This window comes from Patagioenas fasciata, chromosome 14, assembly GCF_037038585.1.
Source record: "Patagioenas fasciata isolate bPatFas1 chromosome 14, bPatFas1.hap1, whole genome shotgun sequence".
Lineage (NCBI taxonomy): Eukaryota > Metazoa > Chordata > Aves > Columbiformes > Columbidae > Patagioenas > Patagioenas fasciata.
In genome coordinates this window covers 15,867,663-15,889,468 of record NC_092533.1, presented here as the reverse complement: position 1 = coordinate 15,889,468, position 21,806 = coordinate 15,867,663, and the positions used below count along the sequence as shown (strand labels likewise).

Below are 21,806 nucleotides of genomic sequence, written 5' to 3'. Positions count from 1 at the left end.
CACACATTTTGACAGAAGAGTAGACGTAGTATCATTTTGATAGAAGTAGTAGCAGTTTGATTGGTTTCCTCTGTAGAATTTTACACTTTGTGTGTATTTTCCAAGCCTCTTTTATCTTAGAACATCTATTTCAGTCCTAGTTGCTCCAAATAGAATTGTTATCCTTACATCTTACATCCTTACATGAATTTAACCTTGCAAGTTTCTTTAAAGGTGGAATTCGCTTTTGTACATTTCTGTGCAATGGCTTTTGTTAAGGATGTCACATTAGACATGAGAGTAAACCTGCCATACTCGCTGATGTGGTTGGAAAAACTGCAAAAAATACGTTAATCTTTCAGGATAGATTAGAAATTTAAACACTGCTTAAAAGGTAAAAATTACTCATGCTTTCTTTTGGGGCAGAGAAAATGGCAAATAAACGACTATGCTTTGACCCTCAAACAACCATCAGACCTGCATTGTGAAATGCTTCAGCTGATTCATTTTGCTCTTTGTGTACATCATTCAGATCTTCACCAGTTTAGGAAATTACGAATTCTGGGCAACGTGGCACTATGAAATCCCTTCCTGATGCAGGCAGGTGAGTGGAAACCAGAGCAAGACAGGAAGAAAAGCAGGAGCTGAGGAGCTGAGCTGACAGCTGCGCCACAAGCACTGGAACTTGCTGTGTGGCTCTTGAAGTTTGGGCCAAAGCCCCCAAGGAAAGGTTTGGTTGGGTCGGACTGTGCTGACATTCCCTGGGGTGGCAGCCTTGGCAGTCCTGCTGAAGGAGATTTATCATATTTGATGTGGAAAGTGGGTAGTGGGATAACCCAGACATAGTGTTTCCTGTTAGCAAATCCCGTGTGGGACGAGCAGATTGCACCTTGGTGGGATTCTGAGATCGCACACAGCACTCTTTGCACTTTGCCACCCGTCACTTACTCTTTTTCCTTTCTCTGAGCAAGGCGGCATTGCCTGTGGCTCTGGAGCCAAGTGTGTTCATGGCACCTTCAGTCTGCAGCACTCTGCCCGGAGAGTCACAGCTCTTTTTGCAAAATTTCTCACATGCTGGCATCACGTACTCCATGCCACACACCAGGCTGAAAGGAGCAACTTTCCCCTCAGCACGCAGGACACGAGCCAAACATCGGCTGCGGTGCAAACGCCATCGCCCTGACACTTCTCCGCAGAGGCGTCTCCCGCCCGCCGCGCGCATGCGCAGACCCGCCCCGCGGGCCGCCCAGAGGAGCAGCGGCGGCGGCGGCGGCAGCAGCAACGGCTCTTGTCGCGAGACCTGATTTGAACTGCGCGAGCGGCGGCACTGAGGTAACGCGCGGTTCGGTCCCTGCGCCCGTCGGTCCCTGCTCCGTGGGCTTGTTGTTTTCTCTTTGCTGTTTCTTTTTTGTGGTCCTGTCCTTTCTCCCTCCCCCCGTTTTCGTGCCGCTGCTTATTCCTTGATGCGTGGCCTTCAGGTCCTGCCCTGCCATGGTCTTTTCGCCTGTGCCTTCCCCTTGGCTGTCCTGCGGCCCCCGGAGAAGCTGCGCCCTGTGAAGAGTGGGACACACTCTCTCCGCGCTTTTTGCCCGTTTCCCTGCGGAAAACAGCCCCGGCTGTAAGTCGTTGCCTGTCATGTGTGTAACGGGCTGGGTCTCTTTCCCAGAGCCGTTTACGGGGCCAGGCAGGTGTGTGAGTGGAGAAAACTGTGGAGTGACCAGCCCGGCGTGCCCAGGGGCCCTGTCCCCAGTTAGAGAATAGATATTGCCCTACACAGTTCAAGCGAAGTGCTATCAGAGCCAGCCGCTGGTTTGGTGAATACTTTGTAGTGAATGAAAGATGAGGCTGATTTGATTTCTCTTTCCACCCACCCACGAATGTATTTTGTGGAAGGCAATGACCCCTGAGACTATTTCAGTGTGAGCGTGTGACTTGGGAGCTGAAGAGATGGACTTGCTTAAGAAACTGAAGTGAATTGTGAGGGGGATACTTGGCTTAAGGGAGAGAAACTCGTGCTAATTGTGTTAGTGATCAGAAAACTGAGCAAGTACTCGTGAATAGATCAGAATGTAAATCACTTGCATCTGACCATTGGGAATAGCATTTAAATAGCAAAAGTTCTATAAAGTGGGACAAGGAAGTTTGCATGCCAGGAGGTTGCCTCCTACCCTGTTATTTTTATCAAGGAGTAATTAAATGCTTGCATAATCAAGGCCTGGAGCCATCAGTTCAGAATCTGTTGTAAAATGTTACAAAATAATAAGCCAAAAGTGAGTAACTCTCAGTAGAATAATAGATGGAGACTGATTTATATTATTTTACCTCCTACCTGTTGGTCTTACTGCTTATTTATGTTATCTGAAGCAACTATTTATGGGGTGGTTTATTAAAACTCAGGTGTAATATTAAATTGCAGCAATTACTTTCCCATATGACAATCTGTGCTTATGAACAAGCTGCTGGGCCTTGTCTGATTAATTTCATCTGAAATTGATCAAGCACTGTTGAGGCTGGCTGTGCTCTGAAAGCTGTACTTGTTGTTTCCCTGAAAGTTGTTAAGGGGTGTGTGAGTAGGAAGACTATTTATCTTGTTCCTACGTGTTTTAACTACAAAATTAAATTCTAAAATATTTCTTTAATATTGTCCAGTAAATAATTTACTAAGAGGTAGAAGATCTTGTATGTGAAACTGGAGGAGAGCATGCACAAGAGATTGAAGTAGGAGGGAGCAAGCTAAAATCCTCAACCAACCATTACAAATCGTGTGTGTGCTAGAAGGCGGCGGCCCTGGGTGCAGCCTGTTTACTTGCCCCCCAGACTGACTGCAGAGCATCCATCCTTTGGCCACTTTGCCTGGTCTGGCTGTTTCTGAACTATCTGACAGCTGCCTCAACTGTCATTTGAATAAGGTTTGCATTTCTCTGGGGTTTTAGTTTGTGATCTGCATTTTCATGAGGCAGCCACAGGGGTTAAGCCTTTTCAGAAGAGCACTGTGCTGTAATGGCAGCTTATAGTCTGGACTAGACAACTGTTGCTTTTTTTTCTTTTAAAGGTGGAGTGTGAGAATAAGGTCAAGAAAGACTCAAAAGGACTACTGAAGGTGAGTTAAAATGTTACTCAAATTTAATTCAGTAAGCTAGGAGCAAGCAAGTTCTTATGTTGCCTCTGTTGTGTTGTTTGATCAGAAAATCCTGTTTATGAAGTGAATATCCTGTCTTTCACTGGCTTATTTTAGCTTAAGTGTGCAAAACTAGTATTTTGAGCCTTGCTGTGGTTAGGTGCAAAAAACTGCAGTTTTAGAGCCTGGCTGGATAAAGCCTCTTTGTGTGTGTTAGACTTGAATAACAATCAGTGATGAAAGATGTGAAAACCAGAATTTGATAATTTGTGTCTTATATGTCTGAAAGGAATTATCACAGTTTTGGCCTGATGTATTTTTGCTTGTTAATTTTTATTTTTCAATTATTGGTAATATATATGCCAAATGGCAACAACTAAATTTTTTATGTAAAAAGAAAAAGCACAGGATAGGATCTTCAATGAAGAATTGCTTGCATCTTGAAGTTATATTAAAATTGAAAAATCAACTGTAGATTTTTTTTTTGTTTGGTTGGTTTTTGTATGCGATTGTCACTGCATATATTCTGAGAGAACTCTGTCATTCAGAAGCATAAGTTGCTTAGCAGTTTCTGACTTAATAGGATTTTTTGGCAGTATGCTGATTTAGGAGATTTGGGAGCAAGCAGTCATACAAGCTTATGGGATTAGTTTCACTTGATTTTTATTCTTTTTAATATTTTGTTTACTTAGTTTTATTTTTACTAACTTTTTGCCAAATTCCTCTTTTGTCTTCTCTTATGATATGAGAATAGAAATGAATGGATTTTCCAAAACATGTGACAAAGACTTTGTTACTAACAAATAGGTCACCTGTAGTCGCTTAAAGTTTAAAGTAGAAAACAGTCAGGAAAGGCTCCATGAAGCACTTAAATAAAAATCCCTGTGTTAAAAATTCAAATACTTTAACAGGGTTTCTGTGTTTGACTCTTTCCTTCAATTACCTTAGTCTGTTTCTATTTCCCACATAAAGTTATTAGGAGTAAACTATCCTTCTAATACAGCTGCCCACATGAATCTTAAGTGTTATTTGTGTACACAAGTCATGTTACAGTTAGTGTGGCTTTGTTTGTAATACGACAGAAAATATTGCTAGCCAGATGCATGAGTGTGTTTTTAGAAGGTGATTTCCTAACCTTCTCTTCCATATGGAAAGACAGCTATATATGAGATTAACTGTGATTATTGTGTGCTAACAATCTGGGCTGGGGCCACAGGAGCTGTTTTGCATGTGCTGTTGCTTGAGACCTAGTGAGGAATGACATGTTCACTGATATCATGGAGAAATAGCTATTGTTTTACTGTTCATAGGTCTGTTTGTTCATGAACTTTTTTTTGTCTGTGTCTTATATTAATGCAGAAATATATCCTTGTATCCCAATTAAGAAAGGAAATCCAATGACTTATTTCAGATTCAGTACTGTAAATTACTGCAACATACTCTTTTAATAATTTTGATTTTGCAGTGTTGAAGTGACAAAAGAAACATGGAGACTGAGACCATTTTAAGTCTTAAACAGCAACTGAAGGAAGCAGAGAATGAGCGAAGGAAGGCCGCGCAATATGGCTTGTGTTTACTGGAGTCCCAAAGTGAAGTTCAAAATCAGTTGGATCAAACTCGCCGTGAATTGACTGAGAAAATGGAGGTGACGTTTTAAATTTTCAGTAAAAAAAACAACTGTGAAGAACTTTTTATTCTAAATGTTTTATGAATGTTGCAGGTGTTTTAAATGCCTTTCAGAGTCTAAATTATTTTTACTAAACCGGTTTAAGTGTTTGTAGAGAAAACTTTTTATTTCTACTCTAAAATATTAAACATAATTTTACCAAACTGGGATGGGGTTTCATAGCTAATTATGCGTTAAGTGTTCAGTACTGTATAGGAATAATGAGCTATAATGTAGAATAAATACCAAATGCTAAAGTGAATTTGTTTTAGAGCATGTGTTTTGTGTATGTTTAGCAATTCATTCATGTTATGCTTTCCCTACAAGCTTTGTATCACTTAAAACTGTAAAAAGAATGCAGGCAGCAAGGCTGTGAAATTGATTTCTTCTTCTTTTGAATTTCTGAAATACCAAGGGATTCTGAATTTATTAGTATATTTATTTGCAGCTCCGAAAAGTAAGTAGCATAGTGTTGAAATATAGAGGTATCATTGAGTCAGTTTTCTCAGTAATTACACAAGAAAATTCCACTCAGGAGAATTTCTTCCACTTTTTATCAACACTTTAATTTTGTTTAAGACTGCTGTGCTTCAGGTTTACCAGTTCTCTTCATGTAGCCTGTTTCTGGCTGTGCATCCATCCTTTCTCCTGTGATAGAGATAAAATGGTGGCTGTTTTGCTGCAGGTTTTGTTTTAGCAGCTGGAGAGTTGTAGCACCCTGTGTTTCTGAATGAACCCCAGTAACTTCTTTGGATCAGTTTGCTGTTACTAAGCTTGGTGCAAGAGAGGCAACTGGAAAGCAGAAGTGATAAGGCAGCAGGGCAGGGTCTTCCTTTTCTGCAGACAGCCTGGGACAGCAGCCGCTGCTGTGTGAAGCTGGTCCTGTACGTTCTAATCCAAAGTTGCAGGCTGGAGCGAAGTTAGGAGCTAAGGTCGTGCGACCCAGATCGATCAGTAACTCAGAATCGGAGGGCAGGACGTGTGTGCTTTAATACAGCAGAGAAACATCTTGTGGGCGAACCGTGGTTATCCACCAGATTCTTTTCAGCTTTTGAATCTGTGGCTCACTTTGGAATCTTAGAGCTAAAGCAATTTTAGTGTAAGTTTTGACAGTAGGCACAAGAGCCTCTCAAAAATCTGTGTATGCTTTGGTAAAAGTTAATGTAGACACACCATACTAGATTTTTTTTTGCCTTTCTGGGTCTGACCAGCTGTGCACTCCCAAACCTTTTCCCTGTGCAGTGTTTTGTGTTAAAACTCCTGTCCTCTCTGTTTGAGAGCTAAGCCTGTCCCTGATAAGCTGGTGTCTGGGCTGTGGATATCAATTTCATACTGGACAGCTTTTGGTTTTGTTAGGTTCCTTTTCTAAGTGCTGGTTTGTGTTTTAAGAGTTATTTTAGTTAAAAAATATCCTGTATCTTTATACTGATTTGGTTTTGGTATTTGTTTTCTGCTTCCAAGACTCTCCTTTTCTCCCTTCTCTTAAATTCCTAGCTGAATGGAAAATGAAGCTACCCTTTCTAATTAGCAAACATATGCAGTCAGGCATAGAGAGAAGCTGATTGATAAGTTGTTCTTCCTTCTGGAAGGATGCTGTGGTTTATTACAAAACAATAGGTAATCGAGATGCCTTTACCAAACATGAAACCCATCTTCTCTGCCTAGAGGCATACTTGACACATTTTAACAATTACAACATCATTGGATTCCATGGTGGTAAAAAGGACATGTAGACTCTTGGTAAATATTTTTGTTGCACTTGCAGAGAAGATGCCCACACCCTTCATGTTAGGTGCAAAGAAATATACAGTTTACATGAAGGAGAGAATATTGTGCAACCAAATAAGTAATAAAATTTCAAAGCAGTTGTTTGTTTGTTTCTGACATAGATATGACAAGTCCCTAACTGGGACTTCAACAAAGAATTGAACGAGCTTCAAGTTTTACCATTTAGTGCCTTGGTTCTGAGCCTGTATTCAAAGCATTGGTCACCAAGGATTTATTAATGTTACACCTAGATTTATTAGTATGCTATTTCTTACAGAAATTTGAACAAGAGAAATACACTCTCCAGAGAGAAATTGAACTGAAGAATCGCATGTTGGAGAGCGTGGGATTTGAGTGTGAATCCCTTAAACAACAACAAAACATGCAACTGGATAAACAGAAAGAACAGCTTGCCAGAGTCTATGGACAAGAAATCAGGGACCTTAAAAACAAGGTTTGGAAACTAATATGTAGCTAAAGTGTTGTCCATAGCATTTTAAAGAGTATGTTTTTAACTCATGATTGCACACTTGCTGCCAAAACGAATCTAACAAATGGTTTCAATGTGTGGGAGCTTATTTAGTTTTTTTTAAACAAACAGCTACACAGTTACATTGTGAATTATATTATTTTTAAAAGTTTACTTGGGTTGTATTTCTAAGATATTTTTGGTAATTAGAATAGAATCAAAATTATTGTGCTTTTCAAGAATTTGTTATAAAATGGTGGTATTAAGTTGTCAACTGTTTTTAAGTTGGAGAGCTTGAAAGCAGAACTGGAGGAAACCCAGCTGTCAGAGAAACAATTAAGACAGAAGGTGGATCATCAGAAGGAAATAATTGCTGCCAAATCAGAAGAACTGCACATGATGTCTGAGCGTGTACATGAGACCATGTCTTCAGAAATGCTTAATCTGCAGCTAGAGCTCACTGAACTAGAGCACGTGAAGGTGTGTGATTAGTACTTAATTATTAGGGATGTAGGCTAGTTGGAGATAAAATTCTGCACTTTTGCTCATTTTATTTTTAGATGCTTTGTGTGTATTTCTATCTTACGATTGGTTTACTGTTAAGAAAATATGTACAAAAAGAAAATACCCTTTATAAGCAGACTTTAATACAACCTCTTCAAGATATTTTCTGTTAAAACTAATTACTACTAACAAGCCTGTTTGGGTCACTTGGGCCTACTTTTCTTCAAGTTGTTTCATAAATGCTGTATTTCATACTTGTTTGGGTTTGTGTGTTGTTGGTTTTTTTTAGGTCAATGTTGAAGAACAGCTGAATGAACTGCGGTATAATAAAGAACAATTAGAACTCACAAACAGTAACTTACGTCATCAGCTGGAGCGTCTACAGGGAGAAAAAGAAGAGAGGGAAAAAGAAGTTATTTCTTACTGTAATGCATTAGAGGTATTCTCTAATTTTATTCAACAGTGGAAGATATTGGGTAGATAATCCTTGAATTCCTCAAGTTGTGGTACTTGCTTCTGAGTGAAATTGGGTGAGTTTTGAGAGAGAAGTTTGGAGGAGGGAAGGCAAAAGAGAAGGGGAGCTGGGGGCGTAAGGTAATCGGGTAGTTGTTTGGTATCTCCTGTTGCAAAGTACTCTCTATGTTGACCTTCTTTTGTGGAAGGCTGTGTATGCAGATCCCTTGCAGTATTCTGCTTCGTGACAGGACCTTCTCACAGGTCACTGATAGAACTCATTTTTATTTCAAGTTGCTCCTGAATGCCTTGGAAAATTTTGCACTAGGGAGTAGAGGATTTGTGACTAAACAGCACAAGAAGTCTTAATACCATTAATCCAATTGATAAACATTGAAGTTTTCCATGAAAGGTTTTATTTGTGCTCTTGTTCTGAAGAGCAAGTGTAACTTTAAGCCTTTTCTTGAATGAAAATAGTCTCTTGCTGACTGGAACTGCATGCACAGTGAAGTACTGCAGTACAAGATAATGTGCTAAAGGCATAGGAAATGAAAAAGAGGTAGAACTATTTGATTAAATTCATATATGCAGTGTCAGATGCTGAAATTACTAATATCCTCTTTAATCTAGAAAGCTCGTGAAGCTAATCGGGAACTTCAGATTCAGCTGGATCATGCACTGCAGCAATCTTCAGACCCTACGAGTAAAGGCAATTCTCTCTTTGCTGAGGTACAGTTATGCCACAGATACCTGTGTGGCCATACAGAGGAGAGAAGAAATACTTCTTAGGTTGTGTTTTTTATATTGCATAGAAATTATTAGACTATCTGTACCTGATCTGGCCAGCATGAATCTCTGTTCTTCAGATACTCCTTCAGAGTTGAACTGCCTAGGAGCTGACCTTTGGTAAACCATTTTTGTGCACACTCTTAAGTTGGGGAGTTAGTAAACTGAATGGAACCACTTAAAATTACCTGGCTATTGAGGTAGAAGATGGGACTGGGGGTTCATTACAGTTTTGTTAAGCTGCCTTCTTTAATGTAGAAGGCAGTATATGAAATACTAAAAGATGTTGTTAAATGCTGTCTCTTAAAAACATGCTGAAAATGGCTGGATGCATGAGCATTTGGGAGAGATTTTGAATTAGTTTTTGAGTAGGAGTTCAACTCCTGCTAAATGCATAGGAAGTTATGTTGTTCTCTGATAACACCCATGAAATGGGTCAGATTGGTAGACAGTTCATATTTTTCTTAAACTATTTGTTCTGATGTCAATGGACAAAAGTATTCTACAGCAGCACTGAAGCATATGAAATATTACTTCATTTTGATATCAAAAGAACAAAAGAAAATTGTGTTGCAGTTTACTCTTTGGGCTTCAGCTGCTGCAACTTCTCAGAGGTAATGATGGTAGTGTGATTTTTTTGTTGTTGTTGTTGTGGTTTTTTTTGTTTTTTTGTTTTTTTTTTTTAAGAACTGTCGCTAGAAAAGTGGCATTTGCAGAAACACCACCAATTGCTAGGTAATGTCTACTTGGAAAACTCCTCATCCAAGTGACAAGTGTTTTCATAGTACTAATTGTTAACTGTGTTCCGTAGGTGGAGGACCGCAGGGCGGAAATGGAGCGACAGCTAATCAGCGTGAAAATCAAGTATGAGTCACTACAAAAACAGCACGCTTTCACTAGAGAGCAATGGCAAAAAACGAAGGTGTGACTGTTACTGTAATACTCCAGGGTTTCCTTGGGTATTGATGCTTTAGTACCCAGGCCTAGGGTAGTTGATGATCTTTAAAATATGATTCAGTAGCCTGAGGGGAGAAAAGTGGGAGAAAAAACAAGCAAAATGTCATTGTGCTATTTGACTTTTATAGCACTTCAGCATTTTTCTGTTGCTACTAGTGTTTCTCCTTTATCCTAGAACTCTGAGTTATGCTGAAGATACTGTGTTTGCTCACTTTGGCCATAGTTGTTAAATAGGTAAAACACAATTCTTATCAGTCAAACTAGCATTCAGTTTGTCTTGACAATTGACTTATCTGATGGTCATAATACATGAACCGCTAATTTGTGTATTAACTGTGGTTGGAAGGAATAAATGTAAAGAAAATGGCAGGCTTTTATGGAGAAGTAGATTGAAAATAATTGAAATAAAATTCTTAAAGAACAAGAAAAACCACTGGTGCAGCAAAGGAATTCTCATACTGAAATCTGACCCTGAGAGTTAGAGATTTGAGTGAGTAAAATGACTGAATAGGACCAGTATCTTTAGAAGTTTTTTTTCCTTGTAATGTGAGGGTCTGTCATACTCACTGAATGGTTTAAGAAACATTCCTAATGCTGAAGGTTTTCGCTGAGAACTGTTGATCTAGCTTGTATACAGAATCATTGGTATCCTGTGTTTGGCATAAGAGATTCTGGAGGGTAAATGTTTTTCTCATTTTCTGTTTATCTGTAGTCTAATTTGTTTCAGTTGATCCTTTCTTTGTGACTTCCCCAGGTGTCCTACAGCATTACTTTGTCCATACTGACTTGACTAGCAAAAAATGCTCCCATTACCACTAATACCCTGTTCAGACTTTCCATTATTGCATTTCATATTGTTTTTCCTGTTCTTTAAATGTCTGTTGTATCACTTCAAACTGAATGTGTCAAGGCCCTTGGATTGGGATGTTAACAGCATCAGAAAAATCTGCTATAAATTCAGGACTCTTTGATGAACTTCTTCGTTTGTAATGGCGAAGGGTGTTCCTTTGCTTGAAAAGATGTGTTCAGCTAAAGGAATAGAAGCTGAAATTCTTGCTTTAATATTACAGAAGGCAAACTTAGCATTATCTGTACCTCCAAATCAGAACTGAAAAAAAAAGGGTTTTTGAAGTCCTCAGTGCAGTAGGGTGTTTTTCCTGAGTTCTTCATAGATGCATTTTTGCTCTGGTAAGTCTTAATTGTAGTTTAGTTCTAGTTGACTTGGTGTGTGCAGTTTCAATGTGACATTGCATGTGTGCTCTTGACAGTATGTTTATAGGTTCCTTAATCAATACAGAGAAAGATATGAAATGTCAGGACAACTCTGTTCAGTAAGTTTACAGCTGTCCTAAAGATCTTCAGTGTCAACCTATGATGGTAGTTGTGGAGAGTACTGAGTTTAAGCATTCTGTGCGCTTCTATATTCAGAATTAGAATTAAAAGGCTTGAGTCCCCTAGCTGTTCTGGGTAGGAGAGGGAGATTTTCAGTCACTTAGCCCAGTATTTATTTTAAGGATCATTTTTTCATTTTTTCCAGCTGCAAATGGCTACACTGCTACGGATTAAAGGATCTCAGGCAGAATTTGAGCAGTTGGAACGCTTACAGTCTATGTTAGAACTAAAGAATCGTGAGGTAGAAGATCTTCTTCGGCAAGTGAGACAGCTAGAAAAATTTAAGGTATGTGGTCCGTAATTAAGTAGACAAATCATAATCAAAAGTGAAAACATGAGAATAGTTATGAAAACTATCTGAAGTTCATGCTCAGATTTAAAAAGGGATCCAAAGGCTACTTATACCTTTATTGACCCAAGTTCTATTTTACAACTGGAGCACATATACCTCTGAAGTTCAGAAAAGAAGAAAATTCTACACTGCCCAACCCCTGGTTTGGAGAAACAATCTTTTCTGGATTCCTGTGTGTAGCATCTTAGTATTTTACATAGTTACCTGCAGTGTTTAAATTCAATTACTTGGTCAAAGTCCACTGAGCTGTGATATCTAATTTTTCTCTTGGAAGACATAACCTTTTCATGCTTTTGCTGTGTGTACTTAGGCGAGAGCCTAAAAAGAGATAAAGCCTATATTGGATTTCTTGGATATTTCTTTTATGTCTTTGCAGTTGTAGCATGCTCTTTCCTAGAAAAACTGAATTGCTTAATCATTGTTGTTAAGCAATTTCTTCAGTGCTCTTATGCAACTTGGTAGCATCCTGTCAATATTTTGGAAGGTGAGAAATATATGACGACAACTGAATGCACTATTGTAATGTTACTGATGTTTGCATTTGTACATAGTGAAAAACTGTAACCTTTCTTACTTCCTTATGTACTTCTGGACTTGATTGGCACTTTCTTATCACAGCTTTGGAATGTAAACTGAGGTGTACTAGCTTATGCAGTAGGATTACGCTTTCCAGGGTAGTGTTCTCTATTCTGCATTAACCAAAGTGGCATAAAGCTAGGCTTAACCCATTTTAGTAACCAGCTGAGACTGCCTGGTTGCTTTACCGGTTTTGTCAAGTATAAGCTTGATTGGTGTTTATTTTTGTCTCTATGCCATAAATAAGTAGTGTCAGGAAATTAAGTGATAGGTTCAAGTAACTCTCTAAAGTCAGTGACTGTCAGAAGCTCAAGAGGTCTGTGGGACAGCATTAAATATCAATACTGTTTATTCAGGAAAAAAAAAAAAAAAAAACAACCTAAAACCTAGACACCCTAGGATGTCACGTGTTACTCATGCATTGTATCGCAACCTTATTGCATTTATGGGATTTTTACTATCAACCATGTAATCTAAAAGGTGGGATTGATTTTTGGCCGTGGATTAACATGGCTTGTATTCCTTACCTTTGGGGTCTAGCTGCTGAAGCCTGGAAATAAAGGCTGAAAAAAATTCCCTGTGGGTTAACTAGATATGCTGTATTTTCAGGTACAAAGGAAGATAAAAAAATATCCAGTGCTATTTGAAAAGCTTCTGGGGTGACAAACTTGCCTCTATTTCTTCCAGTGAATGAGAGAGAACTGTCAGTTCCTGTGCTATTTGGCACTTGCAACAAGCAACTGAGCTCTTGCGTGTTTAAATGCCCTTATGATGAGGCTTCTGTAGAATGATGTGTGGATAAAAATCACCTAAGGACTAAGTTAATGTGCTTCTGAAATGTTGCTATTTGGCAACCTGCCTTTTTTTTTTAATCAGACTTTATATGAGAATATGAAAGAATCCAGACCGAGTAGTAGCTCAAAAGGAGGACAGTCTGAAGATGATTACTATGCAGATTTACTGCAAATGAAACTTGACAACTCGAAGTATGTATTTAATGGTCTGTTTGTGTGTAGTCCCCTGAGTCTATGTGCAGATATGCTCACTGTCTCATTTTCTAATGCTGCGGAACCATTCTACCTTTGTTATAGGACAGAAAGTTGTTTTGTCATTTTATTGTTGAAAAAGATAGCAAGACTATTTTATATTATAGTTACTTTCTTCTAGAAATGTTAGTGCTCTTAGATACAAGATGATTGAGAACACAGGAGACATGCTCTGACTATTAACATAATTAGTTTTGTGTTGGTCAGAGTAACACCTTTGTGTAAAGCTTGTCTTGTTAGTTATAGAAGAAATTATATTAATTTATATGCAGGCTAAAAAAACCCTGAATTTGTAAATAAGGGAAAGTTTCTCAAACCAGTTATGCACGTGTGTGTTGTTTGGCACACAGCTTTGTTTCTAACAAGCATTATATTTCTGGTAACTAAAGTCACTGCTCTAGGTCAAGTGAAAATTTTCGTTGTACTGAAAAAGATCTCTTTCATTTCCTACTAGTGTATAAATACAAATTTCATGTGAAGTTGATGAATGCTTAGTTGACTTTGTATTTGCTGCTTTACTAAAACAGAAGAAACACCACCCAACAATAAGCAACCAGGTCTGAGTGACTGTATAATTTTTCCTTCCACGCCAGCAAGGAAGTTGAAACGTTGAGAAATGAACTGTCTGTGGAGAGGATGAAAGCTCTGTGTGAGAGCCAGAGGGTTCTGGAAGTTGAAAGGAAGCTCTTCAAGGCTGAGAGGCTTTTGCAAGCTTGTCAGAGTGAGAATATGAACTTGCAAGTTAAGCTGGATGAGCTAAAAATGAAATACGAACCTGAAGGTAAATACTACTTTTCGATATGCAAAAAAATAGCTATCTGGTTTTCCCAACCTTCACAAGTTGAACGACATTAAACAGAAGACAGTGGGTTAGTTCCAGATATAAACGAATGTTTAAATGTCTGCCTTTTTGATAATAACCTGGTCCAAAACCCGCTGAACTGAAAATAGTGAAGTCATACCTTGCTGAAGGACTTTGGTATGTGCACTAACAGTTTCAGAAGACTAAAGACTACAAGTCACAAAGTTGAGAGGCGTTTGCGTATCACTAGGTAACCATAGGGAAGTAGGTGGGAACAAATTCTCAGGAGGTGCTTTTCATTATAGTAGCAGTATCTCTTGGAGACATAGCAGCTTTCGGAATGTAGGCAGCTGATATGAGTTTTGTAATAAGTGTAAAGCATTTAGAGGAAAAACTGTTCAGTAGTTCAAGTTAATATAGTATGGATTAAATTGTGAGAATAGAGGCCCACCTGAAAAACAGCTGGTATCTGGGTATGTGCAGAAACAAGACAGTTGTAGGCTGTGGAGGAAGATGAATGCGGAACCAGATGGGTGAGTTGGTTCTGGTACTTCTCCATAGCGAAGGACTTCAGTTCAAAATCCGAGTTGTGGAAACTTACCTTAGCGGCCTCCAAAATGGAGATGAAATAGTTGAGCATATTGATGTAGTTCAGAGCATCTAATTAGAAGCCTTGGGAAAAAGGGAGAAAGGATGGGGAGAAAGATATTTTGTCTTTTTGAAGTTAACTTCTTTTGGCATACTTGCTGACAGCAGATTATATGAAAGGACATTCTTTGAGGGATGTATGTTGTCTATTAAAAATTATTACAAGGTCTTTAGTCATGTCAAATGTTCTTTATTTGTTTTGTTATGAACATGTTGGCAGGAAAGTTACCTCCATCTTCACTTATGTACAAACACTGTATTCTTTTTTTTTCAGAATTATTTAAAGACACTAAAATAAAAAAGAGGAGGGAGAAAATACCAGTGGACAGTACTGGTGAATTCTTGGACACTAAAAACGCTTCAGTAGAAGAAGTTGCTCTCGCTCAGTTGCCAAGTAAGGAAGAAACAAAGATGACTTCCAAGAGCGTGGAGCACAGTGGTGCATCTCTGAAAACACATGCTCTTGAAGCACCACCAATGGAGACAGCTCTTCAAGCAAGGCAAAAAGCAGTTGAACCTGAAAGAGAAAAAAAGAGAGTTAAAATTAAAGATGAGGATCATGATGCCTCTACTTTGTGTAGGCCAAGTGAAAGTAATTCCTTGACTTCAGCTGCCCCCAGGTCAGTGTCAGCTTCTGTCTATGGTCAAGGAAATCAGCACAGACCTGCATCTCTTTTCTTTCGCTGCATGAACTGTGCTATCCACTTCTTTATCTATTTCCTCAGTCTTGCATGCAATGTAATTCCTCAGCTCCGGCTGCCTACGTTGAACCTTTCAGAAGCTCTTAGAAAGACTAAAATGATGACTAATGAAAGACTCTTGAAGCCGTAACAATCTTTGAAACAACTTTCCCATTACTTGAAAATGCTTAAGGCATACAGATAGCATGACTGTTCACTTGGTTTGCTCTAACTTCAGAAACTGGACCAAAATCCAAGCTGCCACACAAGGTGTTACATATCAAAGCAGCAAAGGCCATAGATACCATGCCTCAGTTTCATACCTATTTTCAGCCCTCATCAACTTACAGATTTATCTAAAAGCCTGTATATTATTTAAATGAAATATTTCTTAAACTGAATAGGGTTAATAGAACTTCCATTGTACAAGATAATAGGCAATGAATTATACTATTTCTGTTGTCGGATAACTGACTTCCACAGTCTAGATGCACATTAGCTAGAAACAGAACTGTTGAAGTAAGATGTTTTTTCCCCCAAACTGAGAATTTGAGTTACTTTTTGTTAGATGGCAAATAACTTAGTACAGTAATAACTCCAGGTTTTATCTCGGTAAGAGGAATGCTGAATTCCGGCCCCCCCCCCCCCACCTCGGTTTATGTTTTTGTATTCTGTTTGGATTCATAATCTTAGCAAACACACATTTGAGGGGAAAATAGTCTGTGACAGTCTACATGTTTTGATCTTGCAACTTGCTATTGTCTGATAGTAACAATAGTTTATTGAATGCAGAATGACAGCAACTTCAAAACTGGAGGAAGGCCTAACACATGGAAATCTGTAGAGCATATCCCAAATCTATGGCATTTAGAAGGAACTGGATTGGTGTTTTCACTCTCAGATCAATTGTTCAAGGTTGCAGTGGATGCAATTAACAGATTTGAAGTAACCAAACAGTACGATCTTTTGAAATAGGCTGGAAAGAATAAGGCAGAACTAGCAGTTTAAGTAGCTATGTCAATGTGGAGGGGCTGTTGCTGAGCAGGAAAGGTTGGGGAGGTTAAGCATGGATGGTGAAAGTTGAGAGGAAAGATTGGATAGTTTAGTGATGGTGATGTGCTTTGACCATGTGCTGTACACATAAAACACATAACATGGGTGTTGTAAGTTTATTTCCTTGTATTTATTTTGAAAGGAAGATGCAGTGTCTGCCAACAGAAAGTTGTTGGAAAGAGTTTATATGAACTGAAGGGATAAACCAGAGAGGGAGTGGGGAGAGCAAAACACTTTGTGGGGTTGATGTTTGAAAACAGAGCGTGTGGGAAAAGCGGAAGGGGAAGATGAAGTCGTCATAGTTCAGAGAGGGGTTCTGATTGTGCACCTGTTGCTGTTGGTTCAAATAAGGGATGAAACATAAATCCAGTACATATAAGAAAAAATAAATACCATGAACACCACACCACCATCACAAAGCTCCAGATAAGCTTTAAACTCGTTTTCTGTAGCGGTATGAACCTGTAAAAGGCAAATCCAGGCAGAAAGTTCTGTTTATGTTTCTGAGTGTGTTAATGAACTACTAAATTTGCAGTTAATGATGATGTTAAGATAACGCTGAGGGTTTACTTAACCCTGATCTGTTATTATTTATTATGAAATAGGAAGTCATTATAAAATCTGATTATTTGAGAGGCTGGGTTTCTAAACACTACCAAAAAAAATCTCTGGTCTGATCTGTGGTGGATGTGGCCAAACCTTATGCAGGACTACAACTAAATGCAAAGGCATGAGAAATATTGGCTGCTTGAGCAGGAACATGGGGCTAAAATTGGAGAGTTTGGGGGAGGAAGAAATAAATGGCACAGGCATGGTGGATTATTGTCAGGGTTTCACCTTCTGTTCAGTAAAATGTGGTGCTCTGGCTGCAAAGGCTGTTGTGGTCATTGGGGGTTATTTCTGTAACCGGCGTAGGTTTTGTGAAATGATTAGTCGAGCTCGGCCATTGTTGCTCCTTGAAATGTAGCAGTGAAAAGAGCCAGAGTAACTGTGACAGGACTGCCAACTTTATTTCTGGAAAATTGGGTTTAAAAAGCTTTGTCACTTTAGCTTAGGGGGTGATGAAGAAGTGGTCAGAAGTGATTTGTATGTACTTCCAGGGGTGACAAATTTCCTTCTTTGAAGAGTCTTGTTAGTGTGGCTTAGCAAAGTAAAGCTAGATACGCTTGAACTAACAGCCTATGTATGTATCTGCAGTGTGCATTACATTTAGAGAAGTTTAAAGCAAGCGAATACTGGAATACTTTCTTAGGTGATGGCACTGATTAGGTGGTGGTATGTGAGTTGAGAACCGTTGTTGAGACTAGAGATTTAAATATTTAAGTGTTCATTGTTAATTGCTAGTGCAATTCATGCAATGCAAAGGTTATAGGTAGTCATATCTTCTGTTAGGCCAACTGGTCAACAAAAAGATACTTCTGTATGGAAATGTTTTTCTGCACTTCTGAAACTGAAATAGCAGATTCTAGCCTTTGCTGCTCAACTTACTTTGCATTTAGATTTGAGGTAGTTTGCTTTAGTTTGATCTAAAGGAGGGCTTGTGTGCCTAAGAGCTTATTTGCTCTTTCTAATTATCGAGTTGGATTGCATATACCCAATCTACCTCCTTTGCACTTTGTTCAATATGGGTACATAGGCTGTAGGCAATGCCTGCAACCATTTGGCTCAGCAGGAGATCTGCATAACTAATATTTCCATGGAGGGCTTTTTCATGGCAGTTGTCCTCAGGAAGCAGAGCTCCTTCTGAGACTGGTTGATCTTCTGTAAATGGGTAAAGGAACCCCTATTCCATCTGGGGTTTGGAGTCTATGAAGTCAAAGCTTGATGGAATCATGTCATAGCTCTCTTCATAGTCCTCATTTTCAGCTCTATCTCTCTATTGTAAATAAACATCTAACAAGAATAGTAGCAGCTATTCTTGTTTTGAAAACCATCACCGAAAGCAGCTGTGGATTGTTGTGGGTCTCTCACTGGAGGTTCTTGAGACCACTAGAGATCCATGAGGTCACTATAGAGAATGGCTTTAACAGATGGGGTGATGAATCAGTGTAGGATTTGTGTTGGTATGTGAAGTGTTACTTGACTTGGAACTTAATTTTTCTATATTTTTTTTCCCCTGTGGAAATAATTTTGTGTAGTAGTCAGTTGGCTGTGGGCGATTTGTTGAGTAAATACCCATTATTCATCAACTTGTTCTAACAACACATTTTTGTTTATTAAGTAATTCTTAAATAATCAAAACATACAACTGTACTCAGGTGCCTAAATCTTATTTTTAACTTCTTTAGCACCAATGTGGCAGTTAACACAGTATTCCCGTTCACATTCCCAGCAGAATTAAAACATGCCAGTAGAAAATGATGGAACTTAGAGCCTGACAATAGTTTTTTTTCCAACTACTTCTTTTCACATCTTCAGGCATCAAGATAGAGGCAGTAGTTGTGCATAAAAAGGTTGAAAACTAGTATATTGCTTTAAGCGTGGTCCTTTTTTGGTGCAAAATGCTTGACTTAATCATGTTTGTATTATGTTGCTTGGAGTTGTGCTTCTGTGGACCTGATCCCATTTCTGTGCATGGCACAGTCACTGTTCATTTTAAATGGTGAGCCCAACCAATTAATGCATTCAGTAACTTCCTTAAGCAGATATTTCAGCAGACGAGAGGTAGGGTGAAAGCTATGCTTGAAATGATGCAATGTGAGCTGATATAAAAATGTTTTAGTCTCATTTTATTATTAAACTCTGCCTCCTCTGTCTTTGCGTGTTGACAGTCTTCTGTGCCAGTTGACTTGTTGATTTTGCTCAAAACCTCTTACCTTAGCCCTGTTTATTTATTAACTAAAAATGTATTCAGAATGGTTGCTTTGCCTATAGGTTAACAACTGAAACCAGATCTGAAACTACAGAAAAAGAAGATAAGAATGAAGATGAAGTTGGAACTGGGAAGAAAACTCAAAAGAAAAAATACACAGCTATACATCTATCTTCTAAGCCAACTCCTGAAACAGAATGTGCTCAGCAGTAGTATTTAAATAAACCAATAAAAATCCACTGAATAAAAGCTAAGAAATTGTAATGCATGTGCTGTGTGTTGTTTTTTTGGGAGAGAAACCTTAACTTTCTGATGACACTTCATATAGAATAATTCTGAGAACAATTACACAAGATCATTTGGGTCCTTATACTATGGTTTAAGCTTCCTATTGTGAATGAATCAGCTACTTTCTAAGTAAAAGACTAAGATGAAAGTTCTTTAAGACTTAATTTTTTCATAAGGGATTTAAAAGGACATCTTGGAAGAATGTTACAACCCAGTGGTTTGTAGATTTGACAGCTTGGTATATTACTTCCAGTGGTACTTTGGACTGTAGGAGTCCTAACATGCCTCTGTATTTAAATAGATGCAACTTCAAGCTGATGTCAGGTACTGATAGTCAGCACCAAGGGATGGTAAAGGTCAATGTGCTATACAAAGAATTTATTTGTTGTATTCTAGCTTGGGTCAAATTGCTATTTCATTTGGTAGCTTACACCACAGTAGTGATGCTGACTGTAATTTTTCCCACCACCACAAGAACAGTTCTAGATAATGTACCTTACAGAGTCTTTAAGTCATATCGTGTAGACATGTAATGTTTTTTGTTACAGTCTTGCAGTGGAAGAAATCTCTTCCTTAAAGTTTTGTATGTAGCTTTTGGAGAACCTGCTAACACTGTCCTTATGAATCTGTGTAATGTTCTGGTCTGAGAGAACTGTTTGCATCTGCATGTTTCCAGCTGTGCCCGTTCAGAGTTCTGTTAACCCTGGCTGTGTGCATGTGTGGCTTTAACTCCTCAGTCACTCATCTCAACCAATATGAATCTGGAACATTGAGTGACAACAGCAGTGACTAAAGATGTATTAGTGTAAACCCAAAGGAGCAGATGTGGCTTGTCATTTTCCAGTGCAGTTTGGGCTTATCAGTCCATTTTCTGCATAGTTAAATTTAGGCACAGTCTGGTGTCTGTTACTCCTATAGTTAAACAAACATAAATCCATGTCTCAGAAACTAATTGTATCACTTCATCAGTCTAAGAGATCTACTTATCCAATTCCTTTAGTCTTTAATTAATGGAAGTCTATATAAACTGAGAACATCTTATTTCTTGTTAGCTTTTAGGATATTCCATGATGCTACAGGGACCCAATACATAGCCAAGAAATAGTTGTTGCTCTTCTTGACTTTGACTGTACATGTGAACTTAAGTAATACTACACTGAAGAAATCATGCTTTATATGCTGCCAACTTTGAGAAGAACGTGTTTTTATGCAGATGGTGAAAGTTTACTGTCACTGTATACTGAAATGCAAATAGCATAAAACAACTGAAACACATAATTGTTTTCATTAGAGGAGAACCTTCAATAACTTGACATTAGAGGCATGTGCTTTGGGAGTACTGAACTGCAGGTTGTCTACTAAGGCAGTTATGTTGAGCTATTTGGTATATGAGACTTGTAAATGTTTGCTTGTTTTTAATTGAATTAACTTGCTAATTAATGCTACAAACAAAACTAGGATGTCATTTCAGCAAATGAATTAAACTATATTTAAGGTTATCTACCCCCCAAAACCACTTTACCTGTGTTGCTGTAGGTCACTTAGACCATACATGCATGCTTACATGTCTCTTGCAGATTACAACCAGCAGGTGGGGGAAGATGTCTGAAATTGAGGCTTTTGTTGTGCCAAAACATACTTAACACCTTGTCCTTTAAATGCGTGGAAATAAGTTGTATATATTCTCCTGTGTTTTGTTGGTTTGGTTACTTTCCTGCAGCTGTGCTCACAGATCTTGACAAATATTAAAATTCAGAGCCAGTTAAATGCAGCTGGGATATTCTGCTTAATTTCTGTATAATGGGAGTTAGCATAGCTGAAAATTGGTAATTAGATAGTGAAAGTTCTACCAGATCTTGTTTTCTGGAATTGATAGCAGTATTAAAAGCATGAAGAATTCTCTCCTTGCTGCTTCTGCCTGCCCCCAATCCTTGAAAGGTAAGTTCTACCCATGTATTCCCATGGCAGAAAGGCTTTCACCTCTTGGAAGTAAGGAGTTTTCTACTTGCCTGTAAAGACCTACCTGGAAAAAGAGCTAAGGAAAAGATGGTAAGGTATGTGAGGGTGACAAATTGTTATCTGGCACCATTTTCTGTGTAATAGTAATGTGGAATGGTAATTACATAAAAAAATACTTGCAATAAAAAGAGCATAACTGTTATCCATATTAATTTTCTAGGACCCTTGTTGGTGTTTGTTTTCTGCTGTAGGAACCCAGGATTTTAGGGTTACCATGCGTGCTTTACTCTGAATGCTTTTTTTTTTTTTCCTCTTTAAGCTGAAAAAAAGATTTTGTTGCTCAATCCATTTATTTGAAATTATAGCTAGGGCTTGTTCAGATGCAGTGAGACATGGAGACTGCCTTAAGCAACTTAGGGGGAAAAGGTAATAGGTGCCAGCGGCAAATGAGTTGCAAAAGTACCACAAGAGTATGATGGGAGGAAGCAAGAACAGCTCT

The 21,806-nt window shown here is 38.5% G+C and overlaps 1 protein-coding gene across 7 annotated transcripts; it reads left to right on the top strand.

Moving 5' to 3' along the window:
- The first annotated feature begins 1,223 nt into the window (after positions 1-1,223).
- SPDL1 (spindle apparatus coiled-coil protein 1) lies at positions 1,224-21,494 on the top strand. Of its 7 annotated transcripts, XM_065849208.2 has the most exons (14): positions 1,237-1,311; positions 1,458-1,597; positions 3,032-3,079; positions 4,563-4,742; positions 6,808-6,984; positions 7,285-7,479; positions 7,793-7,942; positions 8,587-8,685; positions 9,554-9,664; positions 11,237-11,377; positions 12,896-13,005; positions 13,659-13,846; positions 14,790-15,135; positions 19,123-21,494. In XM_065849208.2, exons 4-14 carry the CDS (start codon positions 4,584-4,586, stop codon positions 19,271-19,273), a joined length of 1,827 nt encoding a protein of 608 aa, XP_065705280.1. In that variant the 5' UTR covers positions 1,237-1,311; positions 1,458-1,597; positions 3,032-3,079; positions 4,563-4,583; the 3' UTR covers positions 19,274-21,494. The 7 variants fall into 7 exon arrangements, with proteins under 7 accessions (XP_065705279.1, XP_065705280.1, XP_071670928.1 ...); XM_071814827.1 differs by having other exon boundaries at positions 14,790-19,257; XM_065849207.2 differs by lacking the exon at positions 1,458-1,597 and having other exon boundaries at positions 1,224-1,311; positions 14,790-19,257.
- The last annotated feature ends 312 nt before the right edge of the window (positions 21,495-21,806 follow it).